Source organism: Filicampus tigris, chromosome 4 (assembly GCF_054856515.1).
Source record: "Filicampus tigris isolate MCC_2025a chromosome 4, RoL_Ftig_1.0, whole genome shotgun sequence".
Classification (NCBI taxonomy): Eukaryota; Metazoa; Chordata; class Actinopteri; order Syngnathiformes; family Syngnathidae; genus Filicampus; species Filicampus tigris.
The window spans coordinates 3,020,001-3,034,331 of NC_141220.1; the positions used below are offsets into that span (position 1 = coordinate 3,020,001).

The 14,331-nt window shown below is 42.4% G+C and overlaps 1 protein-coding gene across 1 annotated transcript in view; it reads left to right on the top strand.

The window, feature by feature from the left end:
* pard6a (par-6 family cell polarity regulator alpha) overlaps positions 1–5,050 on the top strand; it is a 22,543-nt gene extending 17,493 nt beyond the window's left edge. Inside the window, exon 6 of the mRNA XM_086028258.1 lies at positions 905–5,050. Within this exon, the coding sequence (XP_085884384.1) occupies positions 905–1,175 (271 nt within the window). The 3' untranslated portion in view covers positions 1,176–5,050. The remainder of the gene's footprint in view (positions 1–904) is intronic.
* Positions 5,051–14,331: the final 9,281 nt, after the last annotated feature.

Consider the following 14,331-nt stretch of genomic DNA (forward strand, 5'->3'; position numbering starts at 1 on the left):
TTTTCATGCAGTAAAATAAACAAGCTCGATGTATTCTCAGCTAATTAATTATACTTACGCTAGATAATGTGCAATTATTGGATGGCGATGCACATTTAAGTTTGTGTCTGACTGGTCAAATTCAGATAAAAGCATACAATTCCATAAAAAAATTATTGAAAATTATGTCATTGCGATATGCATATTGCATAGGCCTATATTGTGGGCGACTGCTATTAAGGCCAAGATACACCAATCGGACGTCGGGGCGTCTGATTGCGGCGTCAGATTGATGTAGCGAACACCGTTGTAACATCGGACCCCATCAGGAATCTGGTGGGCGTTTCAGCATGTTGAATCGGCGTCGTGAGTCGGGACATTTGGTCACTCTGATTGGCTGTTGGCCAGTGAATCAGTGCATGGAGCACGAACGGGAAGTGACAACTGCGGATAAACAGTGAAAACGCCTTTGCTGCCTTAATTTTCTTCCAAGTACAAGTGCGAGGGTTGACAATGTAAGTATTTCATGATACTATGTCAAGAGCGTGAGGGTGTGCTTCGCGTGGCAGTTCAAGAGCGAAAAATATAGCTGAATTTATAATCCTCGGCCAATAAATTTCCGGTAGGATTTTTCTAACAATTGGGACTAGTGACTACCACCGCCGATGATATGGAGGGGTATTACATCTCACGCATGCGCAGAAGGTTCTTTAATGGTCAGCATTGCTGTCTGTCGTTGCGTTGTATTTTTTCTCACCGTGACGTGCCTAGTCGTCCCAACGGCACAGGGGTTAAGCGTCGGTCACAGGTGCCCAATGTCTTATTGTCTATCTAGGCCTTTATCATTCTTGTACCACATTTTAACATTTCAACTATGTTTATGCAGCATCTGTAAATGATATGTCTGTAATGTCATATGTTTCAGTAACAGCATCGTAGAGGGTGACAGCGATGAAGAAGAAGATGATGATGGTGACCTCATCCTGGAGAGTGACTGTTTGACATTCTATCAATCACACAACACTACAAACCTCACCAGTGAAAGATTGCACAGTAGCCCGGTGGTTAGAAGCCTTCAACAGAGCGTCTCCATGCCCGAATACATGGCATCAAACCTGAGGTCCGGTCAAAACGGACACCCAGGTCACAGCATTCAACGGAGTATGAGAGAGGGTGGCAACATAATAACACTGTGAACACTGCCATGTGTTTTCCTGACTGTCAAATAACAAATGTAAAAATATGTATACATATATTTGGGGGTGCCCGCGGTTGATTCGCTGATACCTATTCCAAACTTTAAACTTACAGTATATCATCAGCAGCAATTTTAATTTCTTCTTTTACCATGCTGGCCAGGGTGCATCATGAACTTGTATGACTTGACATCACTCTTAGCATCCATTATTTTTACGTATGGATGTTACGAATTGTCATACTACCACACAGAGGTCTAGGCTGCATTATAAATATGAAAACTGCAATGAAAAATATCAAATACATACACAGTGGACCGCTCTATCCACCGGGGATCGGTAAAGCGCAAATTTCAAGCGAATAAAAGAGCGAATAGCAAATTTCCGTTCATAACTGACGCTTCCCTACAACGGATATGATTGCCAATATTAATAATTTAAACCACAAATAACCCACAACCTATGATACCCAAACACTTTAAAGGGTACCGCCGACGGCCCATTTCGAGGTAATGATGCGGAAACGGGTATTTCTGTGTCCTTCTCCCTTCGTCCGGTGCTGTGACGGCGTGCGGTAAGCAATGAAGTAACAAAGACATTGGCGTTGATAAACTGTCCAGCTGGGCTTCACTGGCTGCTTGAAAATTTAGTTTAATGCTTGATAGCCAGCTACATTTTCTCATACACACGTAATCGCTTCCGTGTTTTGTTGTTGAAGGCAGTGGGGTGTTACACACTTATACGCTTCTCCCACATACATAAGTCACACACAGATGTTAGACGTGTGTGCGATGTCGCGAATCTAGAAATATTCATTCTGCGTTTGTTTTTAACGGCCAATTGCTGCTTATCGTTGTTTTGTCGCTTGTTATTGAGACATCCATACGCTTTGCATTCCTCCATGATAGCTTTTTCAGAGTCCTGTGCGAGCAGGTACTCACTATCGGCTCCACTTCCAGCAGGCCAAGAAGTATGTGTGCACGCTTAGCTGCCATGCCCTCTCGGACAGAAAGGTCCCGCGAGGTATTATAAGCTTGCTTTAATACAACCAATGTAACCAAAACACATTTGGATGCAATTTTACCTGATAAAGAATATACATTTTTCTTTCTGACCACCACGGGTACACTTTTAAAGTGGAAGTCAACCCAATATTTTTTCCATAATATGTTCTATGCAGGTTCACCAGTCCAAACGCGGCATTCTGATTAATAATGCGTTCGTGGAATAAGAGTTTATCCACCCATTTTTAGCTGGCTCAGGGGGCGGCCAATTTGTCGACTGAAGAAGACACCGAAGTTGCTCAAGGCCCAGATCATCAATCAATCATGGCCTAGCTTCTGAAAACAGGTGAGCCGTGATTGGTCATTATCTGAGCCTTGAGCAACTTCAATGTCATCATCAGTCGACAAAAGTGACAAAATGGCCGCCCGCTGAGGTTGCTAAAAGTGGTTGCATTTTGCTGCAAACGCAGTATTAATCAGAATGCCGTATTTCAACTCGTGGGCCTGCATAGAACATATTCTGGAAAAAAATATGTTTGGGTTAACTTCCTCTTTAAGAGCAGCTGTACATTTAAAAATGTACAGTAAAGAGCTTACAGCTAAATAGCAGATGCACAATGTACAGTGGATACCTGCACATCAACAATGTTGTTGATTAGGTGCTTCACAATTTATCCAAAAATAAACATTTATCGCGATATTAGCCCATTCAATATGCATATCGCAAAGACATGCAATAATGTTCTTATGGAATTGTATGCTTTCATCTGAATTTGACCTGTCAGATGCAAACCTAAATGTACATCACCATCAAATAGTTCAATATTGTCTAGGGCAAGGGTGTTCAAGATTTGGGCCAGATTTGATGAGGTGAAAATGTGTCGGCGGCCGACCATTCAGATTTCAGTTGCTTTAATTTTTCACTGCGTTTGTTACCAGTCACCTTGTCATAGTTTGCATGTTTCGTCTGGTAGTGAGTCAGTGACTCTGGATATTGAATTCCTTGATAACAGCCACAGTTTCTTAGCGAACTAGGCAGACCCTGTTGTTTTGTATTTCAGTGAAAAAAATCTGCCCATTTCCACTTGTCCTGGAAGTCAACTTCTTTTTTTCTTTGCTACAGTCGTTATTTTCGAAATAGGCTGGAAAGGGCCACAAAAAGGTAAAGCTGCAAGGAGTTCACTCTGACACCTAACATAACTTTGAGAGTGGTGTGTTGGAGAGTCAGGGCGCGCTCAGAGCGTATTTCCGAAAGCTCCCAGCAAAGTATAGGAGTTACAAAAATGGTGCCTACGCTTCTGGGGTGACCTACGCTGGTACGAAAGTCCAATCACCCGACGCAGGAGTTCGCACTTTCGTGTCTCCTGATCCGAAACCGCTGAATCCACGCAGTCATAGATTGGTTAAGTGATGTTCTGAACTTCTGGTGAGCTGCTGTTACAGATCCCACTGGCTTTGATGCTGTGCTTAGTCCTTGTTCGGCTGATGTATGAGCCAAAACAGACATAGGAGCCACCATAACTGTACCCCACAACCCCCCACACCCCTCCACCATTGACTCAAAACTGTCATGGCTTCTTTCAGAGCTCTGATTGGATGAGCAAGTGTGTGTCGGTAGAACTTCTGCCTACACGCACACCACGCTTCTGCTTTTCAGCGTGGTTGCAGCAGACGGTAATTCATTCATTGTCTCATTGGCCGGTAAAGAGACGCTACAATACAATAAATATCATACATACTGTGAACAGTACTTTTGTTGCAAAAAAAAACCCCTCACTGTTTTAGCAACATCACTGAAAATCATGAGAAGCCACATTTTTCCACAAATAGCGGGATAGGTGAATTCTCAATTGTCGAACTACAAATACAAAATGCTAGGGTCCACTGTATTACATTTTTCTTTCCCCTTTATTAAAGGATGATAAGATTTTGCAAAGGAAAAAATTGTAACATTGGTAAAGTATGTCATTTAAAGACATTGCACAAGTCTAGAATAAGCACCGGGAGTACTTGACTTAATAGGCTACGTTGTAATAAGTAATAAGTTGGTTGACTCAGACACCCTGTATTCTTTCAAGTTAAAAAATGCTTCAAAAACTTCACCCAAAGCGAAAAGTACCTGTGCAGCCATAGCCAACTACTGATAACATTTAATTTTAAATTGTCTTTTGTTCTTGAATGGTCAAGTCCACTACTGGCAAAACCCACTTTATTTTTTATTTTACAGTATTTTATTTTTTTTCCAAAATCTTGTGTAAGCAACTGATTTTTTTTTCCCCCCCATACAAATAGTGATTTTGTTTAAGGTGGGGGAGCAACATCCTTTCTATTTATATAATACAGAATACATAAATCTCCTTTTAACCTTTTGTGGTGTGGTGGGAGTGGGGCAAGCTGAGAAAGTAAACCAGGGTGCTAGCTGTGTAACTGTATACAAACTGTTTTATGAATGTACAAACTCTGAAAATAAAAGATGTCTCCATTTAGATATAGGCTTCTAAAAGTTCTGATGAAATTATAAATCTGTTCTATATGAATCTTATTCATTGTATGCCTGTATTTAAAAAAAAAAAAAAAAAAACTCCTGTTTTGCTCAGTTTTCTTGTAAGCTACTTAGAAATGCCATAATTTCACCTAGCTTCAGTAACAGTATTAGGGCGTAAGAAGGGTGGATGCATAAACATTGGTACAGGCACAAATGTCATCATTACGCTATAGTTTTTATATATATTTCAATTGCGAATGATGAATTGCCTTGATTTCCTTGTTCTCCGTGTGCACCTCATCTTGGTGGTCCTCATACAGATACTTGGAATGGGTTTTCTTTAAATGATCATTTTTAAATAATAAATAATGAATGAGTGAACAAATCATGAGGCGGTAAGACATTCTCATTAGCCCCATTAGTATATGATGACTTGCTTCTCCAAACATAACCAGCATCCATATGCCCAAACAACTCAACTTTTGTTTCATCAGATCAAAGGACCAACTTCCCAAAAAGTTTCATAGTTTCTTTCCAAACTTCAGTCAGGCTTTGATGTGTCACTGTGAAAGCAATGCGGTTAATTAATTCTTTCATGAAACATCAAGTCAACTTCAGTTGAAGACTTCAACTCCAGTTAAGCAAATATTGTTACAAACATGCAACGTGTGCTGGCAAGCCGTTTGTCAAACCGTTAACCCAGAAGTGGGTGCCCAAAAGGTAAGCGGATTTGAATAGTAAATTAGCCAGCTAATGAGCTTAAACAAACCTTTGCCTTTAGCATCTCTACAACAGCGTCATGCACGGACGCTTTTTTTTTGTTTTGTTTTGTTGTTTTGGTGGGTGAGGGCGGACGTAAGGATGGAAACACTTTAAGAGGACGAGAACTGCCGGGGTCAGAGGATGATCATTTTTATGAAAAAGGACGGAGGGGGGCCGAAAGGGTACCCAGGTCACGGCCTGAGGACAGAGGACGAGGACGGACCGTCAAAAAAGGGTCAAGTGCCGACCTCGCCGTGCTCTGGTGAAACGTCCAAGCAAGAATGCTTTGCTAAGATAGAATTCTGAGAATTTTATGCCCTGCCTGTTGTGACTTGTTATATCATATAGGCCTGATGTTAGTGGTGTTACCAGGATGCCAGGTGTGGGTGGGTATTAGTCTTACCTGAGGAGGCAAAAAAGTGCTACAATGCTCAAGTAGGTCGAAATCCAGCATAGGGCCACTGCACCTTAAAACATGTTTTGTTTCCTCCTTAATTGAGATAACTGTTGTTGTGATTTAGGCTAAACAAATAAAAGTTGATTTGATTTTTATTTGACCTAGAAGACATCCATAACTGAACAGTATGGACCAGTGGCCGGATTGACAGACTGCCCACCCAGTGAGATTCATGAAAAAATATATATTTTTACATTTTGAGTAAATCATTATCAAATTGTGTTTTGTTTTATTTTATTGAATATTAAGAATGGCATAATTGTGGTTGTCTAAGGAAGATGTGAACTTCATATTATTCAGTTCGGCATTTTATTTGAATACATAATGTGTCGGGACCAGAGGTGGGTAGTAACAAGTTACATTTACTCCGTTACATTTACTTGAGTAAGTTTTGGGAAAATGTGTACTTCTAGGAGTAGTTTTAAATCACTATACTTTTTACTTTTACTTGAGTAGATTTGTGAAGAAAAAACTGTACTCTTACTCTGCTACATTAGGCTACATTGAACCCGTTACTTAATCCCCTCCGCGTATGTACGTCTCTCTCTCTCTCTCTCTCTCTCTCTCTCTCTCTCTCTCTCTCTCTCTCTCTCTCTCTCTCTCTCTCTCTCTCTCTCTCTCTCTCTCTCTCTCTCCCTCTCTCCCTCTCTCCCTCTCTCCCTCTCTCCCTCTCTCTCTCTCTCTCTCTCTCTCTCTCTCTCTCTCTCTCTCTCTTTCTCTCTCTTTCTCTCGGGGAAATGTGCATTTATTTTGTCAGAGACCTGCGCCAGGCTCTACCATGTGACTGTGTTTCACCAATCAACCGTAGCCGCATGGCAGTATCGTCACGTGATCACATTCAACTTCAGCTGCGGGAAAGAGTTGTTTTCGGATGAAAAGGATCGAAAGTGTCAGCATCTGCAGCATGTGAGAGACTTTTCAGTCATGCCGGACTCCTGTTCACTGCTAAACGATCATTTGTCATGTTTGATTTGCTGCACACAGAGACAAACAAACATTTGCACCCGTGAAATTGCCCTAGGGGCAATTTAGAGTGGTCAATTGACCTACCATACATGTTTTTTAAATGTGGCAAGAAACTGGAGTACCCGGAGAAAACACACGCAGGCACTGAGATTACGTGCATACTCCACACAGGGAGGCCGGAGCCGGGATCGAACCCTCGACCTCTGAACTGTGAGGCGGACGGGCTAACCAGTCGGCGGACGGGCTAACCAGTGGACCCCCGTGCTGCCGTACATTTTTTTTAAAACCTCATTTACGAATGGCCTAGTTACAAAATCTGTCTCAATACGTCCTTTTTAAAAATCAAACGTGGCCCTTGAGTTCAAAGGTTTGCCCACCCCTAATGTAGACCTGTTTCTTGGCCATCATCATCATCACCTTCATCAAGACTTCCTCCTCCCATCCACAAAATACAATCTAGTCAAAATAAATATATTTCCTGTGAAATAAAGCTAAAGTTATAAATAAATGTAATTTTCAAGTTCAAATTGGGAAAAATATGTATTAAAGATCATTAAAACTGAATCTTGAATACCTTATCTTTGCATAAATTAAATAGTCAAGAAATGAATGAATAAACATGTATTTTATTTTATAACATGAACATATTGCAGTTGCTTGGTTCAGATTAATGAATTAATAAAAATACAAAAATACAAAATAAAAATTCAAATATCTTAAACATGTTAATACATACCGGTAAATACAAATAAGGTCCCTTGAGTTTTTCCAGTTACGAACCATCCCTTTGATTTTTCTTCCAGCTGTACCCTATTTGGTAGCCCTCCTTTGGTCACATCACCCCAACACCTGGAGGACCAAGGCGTACGCAAAAGCATCGTGCGAGCCCATCATCATCTGGCCCGTGACGGGGCCCGCGGGGGGCGGCTCTTCACCACGTCGCCCGTCTCAAAGACCCAGCGCGTCTCCCCGTATATGTGTATATTGTAAATGAGACGGCGCTCAGCACATACACGCCGCCGTCATAGCAACCTGAGGAGTGACCAAAACAAGCCATTACGCCGATTGTTGAGGAGCGGCGGTGAAAAGGATGAAAACCGACCTACGGCAACGTAGCGCCCGTACGGGGACACGCCGGCCGATGCCTCGACACGTCCCCTGAGGACTCGCTCCCACAGCGGGCGTCGGTCCAGGTTCAGGTCCAGAGCCTGCATCCGGTGGGAGTGCGAGCCGATGAACACCCTGGTTCGGATGCCGCCTTGCCCTTCTCGGACCAGAAGCACCGCGGAGACGTCCACGCATCAGCCCGTGTCCGAGGACCAGCGCTCGTTGAGGACCGACGCACTTCTGTCTTCGCTCCGGATCGCTGTCACATCACTCTCTCGTTTGAACACTTTCAAAGGCTGCCTTTCTTCCCCGCCCCCAGAAGTCGCTTCTGCCAGTGCGACGAGGAGGTGCAGGACATCGGCAAAAGACTACCTCCAAAAGCCGAGGCGAGTTGATTCCTGCGGCGGCCAGGATGTCCTCGCAGAATCGAAGCGCCTTCAGGGAATCTCTGCCGCCGAACAGGAAACGGGAGCCCTCGTCCATAGCGGCGTTCCCGTCCAGACCGAGGGCGTCCTGTTGACAGGTTAGAAGAAATGTCATCTGTCATCTTCCACACCGCTTATCCTGAACAGGGTCGCGGGGAGGTGCTGGAGCCTATCCCAGCTGACAACGGGTGAAAGGCAGACTACACCCTGAACTGGTCGCCAGCCAGTCGCAGAGCACACACACACACAGACTCAGTCACTGAGACAAGTTACACTATCAGCGACCCAGAAGAAAAATGAATGTTTCTAATGTCTATTTGTGGGATTCATCAGGAAACTGAGAACCCCAAGGTGCATTGAAAGCATCAGCTAAGCATACAGTAAAAATGAGTGTGAAACAGTCAGGTTTGTATTGAAGTAATTTTCCTACCATTAGCGTTTCATATTGGATGTTGGTGATAGGAACAGTACATTTTTATTTTCAAATTAAGAGCAAATTATTTGTAACATAAAGCAACTTGTGGACTTCTGCCCCCATATTTGCTGAATAAAATACACCTCACGTCTACGGAGCAAGTGTATGGAGTTAGCTGTCAAAAAGGCACATGTGTGATTAACGATTCATATCCCTAATAGTAATAATTTGTGAGTACAAATTCAAATTGTGAGGAATTGACTTCTTTTCTTGGGGGTACGAATCAAAATTGTGAGGGTTTGACTTCTTTTCTTGTGAGTACGAATAAAAACTGTGAGTGCATTGTTTTGTGAATATGACTCTTGCTTCTACAATAAAGAATCTTCACTACGCACAAATTGCCAGCTGAGGATACGAATCACTTTGTGAGAGGACGAATCTGCACAACATGCTAATTAGGATGACGTCACACAGGCCACAGGCAGGTCCCAAGGGGAGCTAATCGATCCGCGATTCCCCCCTGCGCGCATGCGTAGAGAAGAAAACAAAGATGGCAAACGCGAGCGGAGCGGACGGCGATTCTAGCGGCTTAGGAGACGCATCTTCACAGCAGGTAAAGTCAACAATGTGCATATCCAATTTATTAATATTTATTTCATAAGGTCGTTCTATCTCAAATAATAGCTTTGGACTCACAGGCTTACGGTGATGCATTGCAATCTAATGATGTGTTTCACTGTTAGCATTAGTACGTGGCTAATGTAGCTCTGTTTTCAACGTTTAGTCATATCTGTCACCATACTGTAGTTTAGTCACATGTACCCACAATTCAGCACGTTAACAAAAGTGTATGTATTGTATGGATGCTGTCAATAGCTCTTGCTAAATTGGTCGCCCCGTTTTTATTGATTAATTTAACTAGTCTCACATAAAACACAAAAAAACAAGGACATTGTAGTGTTTAATGCAAAATAAAAGAATTTAAGTAAAATCTCCCATAATTTGTTCTAGTTTGTAGACATGTCACTGAGTCCGACTGTCTTTGAGCTATCTTTAAAAGAAATGTAGTGACAAGAGAGGGGAGTGAGTCTTATCGTCGAACAAATTATTGATTGTCATTGATGTTTTTTTGGTACAAACTTGTAGGTGGGGGTACTTATATATATTTGTTGGTTGTATATGAACAAGAAGAGCAAATCATTATAAATCAGTACACAACCAAGTATTTAATGGATTTTGAGTTAGACTCCACAAAAATCCCAGTTTACAATGCTGTACTGCTAAAATCCTATTGACTGTCAGTATATCTGTTTTGAAGGTTTTGTGCACAAGCCAACAAAGTTGTGCACATTTTAATTGAAAATATTAGTTTCAATGTAATTTTTTTTTTTTTTTTATAGTAGTAGCAACAAGATGGCTCATGTCATGCCTGAAGAACAGTAGTAGTATTGATTTGATCAAAAAGACGAGGCTAACACTAATTCATTTTCTTTTCAACATACAGCTTATTGCCTCTGTCCTGTGAAAAACACGTATGTCTATTTTTGATTTTTTTTTTAATGTTCATGTTAATGCGATGTCTGTAAAGCGGAAACACTATTCACGTAAAAATACGAAAATTGAAAAAAATGGATGAGTGTTTTTCACATGACACCGACGATATGCAGCTAACAATTTTAGACATTTATTGATGTTATCATTTAGTTGAATAATTTATTTGGATTATATATCCATCCATCCATCCATTATCTATACCGCTTATCCTCACAAGGGTCGGGGGGCGTGCTGGAGTCTATCCCAGCTGTCTTTGGGCAGTAGGCGGGGTACACCCTGAACTGGTTGCCAGCCAATCGCAGGGCACACACAGACAAACAAACATGCACACTCACACTCACACCTAGGGGCAATTTAGAGTGTCCAATCAATTTACCATGCATGTTTTTGGAATGTGGGAGGAAACCGGAGTACCCGGGGAAAATCCACGCAGGCATGGGGAGAACATGCAAACTCCACACAGGGAGGCCGGAGCCGGCATCGAACCCACGACCTCTGAACTGTGAGGCGGACGTGCTAACCAGTCGAACCCCGTGCCGCCTTGGATTATATATATTATCGAAATTACCATCATCTCAAACAGTATACTTTGCCTGATAAATATTTTTATGTAATTATGTTTTCAGAAGTAGACAGTCATGTCCAGGATGATCTCTTGTGACAGTCACAACTCTGACCCTGCATGCTGACTTGAAGTGTAACTGCAAGTCACTGGTGACGGCTGAGATCCAGACGGAGTGGGCTGAAAAGACAGCAGAGTTGGAGATGGAGGCAAACACTGATGACAATCTAGATCCACGATGAACACATGCCCTCAGATGGACCGCCTGACTTGGGGGACGATGTCAATGACGACGTGGAGTTTGAAACAGAGCCACGAGAAAATGACAACGTAGAAATTAAAAGACTTGACAAAATCATGAGTACTAAATTGCATAAGTATACAACACATCATAGTATAATAGACATCAATTATTTCACCGGGTATATTATTTGTGAGCATAACATTTATTATTCAATATCACTGGATGCGATGAACAGGCAATACTTTTTGTGTGTGAAATTGTATTTATGTACATCAGTTTCAATCAGTTGAATTCTGATTTCTGACACCACACATGAAGAATTTACACATTGTTTGATACATTTTCTTGGGATGTAACGATTAATCTAAACTCAATTTAAACTGCATAAAATATGCATCGATGTAGAAAATAAGATAAGAAGATAAGAATGCCTTTATTGATCCCACAGTGGGGAAATTTTCAGTGTTACAGCAGCAAAGATATAGGTCACACAGGGAGGGCGGCATAATGTAGCCATTAATGTATAACATTGACGGCAAACATTCAGGATCAAACCTATGTAAATATACGCAGTAACATGTGTATATACACATGTATATACACACCAACATACATCTACATAAAAAGTATGAGGAACACTCATTTCGGCCTGTACAGAGGAAAAATACTCTAAGTAAGTGACAGTGCTGCAGTGCTGTAGTGAAATCTAAGGAACAGCATTGGATAAAAATAAAACTAGACTAACAGTAGTGGGGAATGTTGATTATTGCACGGTATTACAGTAGTGGGGAATATTGGGTATTGCTCGATATGAGCTCAGGTGCAGGACTGCACAATTGCACTAATGTCCGCCAGTTTGTAGAGACTACACAATGTTCTTGTTAAAGAAAGAATCGATTCGCAACACCATGTTAACTGTAGCCGCTCTCAAATTATTTGGCGCTAATTTTTCTCTCAAAAATGCCTCATCTCCCGCTGGAGAAAAAATAATTGGTGCCAACTGCCAAGGAAGGGTGAAATATGTTGACAAATACTGTATTTCTTTTAGTATTTATAGGTAGTTTCATAGTATTAGTGCAACTCAGCATAGTGTATTGTTTTTTTGGTTCCATTTTAAAGTGCACTCAGTGTCGAACTACGGTCCTGGGCCGCTGTCCTGCCTGTTTTCCATCTCTCCCTGCTGCAACACACCTGTTTCAAATGATTAGCTTATCACCAAGTTCTGTAGGAGCCTGATCGTGATCCCGATCGTTTGAATCAGGTGTGTTGGACGAGGGAACCTCTAAGACATGCAGAAGGACGGCCCGAGGACTGGAGTTTGACACCCCTGCCTTAAAGAGTTCTAGCGGTAAGCTACCGATAGTCATATAAGAGCAGCTGCTTGCTGGTGCGATTATGCCGCAATTTACATATGATCCGATTAGTCAACTAATCGCAACTCCTGTTGGTGAATAGTCGACTAGCAAAATAATCTTTTCTGACAGCCCTACTTGACACTTGATTCTGGGCTGGAGTAAATCGTTACATCCATAACATTTACAGTAGATCTATTAAAATAATTTCAGGAGAAAATGTAAAGGGGTATGCTGAACAGGTAGGTATGCTGATGATACTGCAGTGGACTTCGGGGGTGGTTTACAAAGTGCTGCAGCTGGGCTTATTTGCTCAGAATGAAGAAACTACAAAAGAAAAAGAGATACTAGTTGATAGGATTCCTGTTAGGAAGTCTTGTTTTTAACGGCAAACATTCAGAATCAAACATATGTAAATATACGCAGTAACTATGCGTATATACACATGTATATACACACCAACATACATCTACATATAAAGTATGGAGAAACACTCATTTTAGCCTGTACATAGTACAGAGGAAAAATACTCTAAGTAAGTGACAGTGCTGCAGTGAAATATAAGGAACAGCATTTGATAAAAATATAACTAGACTAACAGTAGTGGGGAATGGTGGGTATTGCACGATATAAGCTCAGGTGCATGACTGCATGATTGCACTAATGTCTGCCAGTTTGTAGAGACTAAACAATGGTCTTGTTAAAGAGTCTGACAGCAGCAGGCAAGAAGGAGCGGCGGAATCTCTCCTTTGCACAGCGAGGATGTAACAGTCTGTCACTGAAGGAGCTGTGGAGTGCTGTTAGGGTGCTCTGGAGGGGGTGGGCCGGTTTGTCCAGCATTGATGACAGCTTGGCCATCATCCTCCTGTCCCCCACTGAGTCCACAGAGTCCAGGGAGCAGCCCAGGACAGAGCCGGCCCTCCTGACCAGTTTGTCCAGCCGCTTCTTATCCCGGGCACAGACGCGGCCTGCCCAGGTGACCACTCCCTGAAAAATGACCGATGCAACCACCGAGTCATAAAAGTTCCTGAGGAGTGTTCCCTGAACCCCAAAAGACCTCAGTCTCCTGAGTAGGAAGAGTCTGCTTTGACCCTTCCTAGTGAGAGCGTCTGTGTTGTCACTCCAGTCCAGTTTATTGTTCAGATGAACACCCAGGTACTTGTAAGTTGAGACCCTCTCAACATCTGTTCCCCGGATATTCACTAGTGCAGGTGCAGAGTGATGGCGCCTACAGAAATCCACCACCATCTCTTTGGATTTCCCCGCATTAATCAGGAGGCGGTTCTGCTGGCACCAGTCCACAAAACCCTGAGTAAGTTCTCTGTACTCCCGATCATCTCCGCCTGTGATGAGGACGACAATCGCAGAGTCGTCAGAGAACATCTGCAGGTGGCAGGTAGGGGTGCTGTAGTTGAAGTCCGAGATGTAGAGGGTGAACAGGAATTGAGCCAAGACAGTTCCCCGCGGGGCCCCCGTGCTGCAGAGGAACACGTCAGACACACGTCTGTAATTATTAAGAACGCTGGGGTCAGAGTTGCTCTTCTTCAGAAGGGGCTCCACCACCGCTGTTTTAAAGGCGGTGGGGAAGACACCAGTTTGGAGAGAGCAATTGACTATATTTAAAATTTGTTCCTCAAAGAATCCGTAAAATGTCTTAAAAAGAAATGTGGGAATTGGATCCAAAAGGCAGGTTGTTGGATTTACCTGGAGAAAACTCGACCAAGTGACCTTGCATCAACCAGGACAAAACGTTCGAGTGTTTCCTCTTGTAAATATGATTGTCCAGGTTTAAACTTGTGTTGTGACGGGCTAAAAGACTGGAT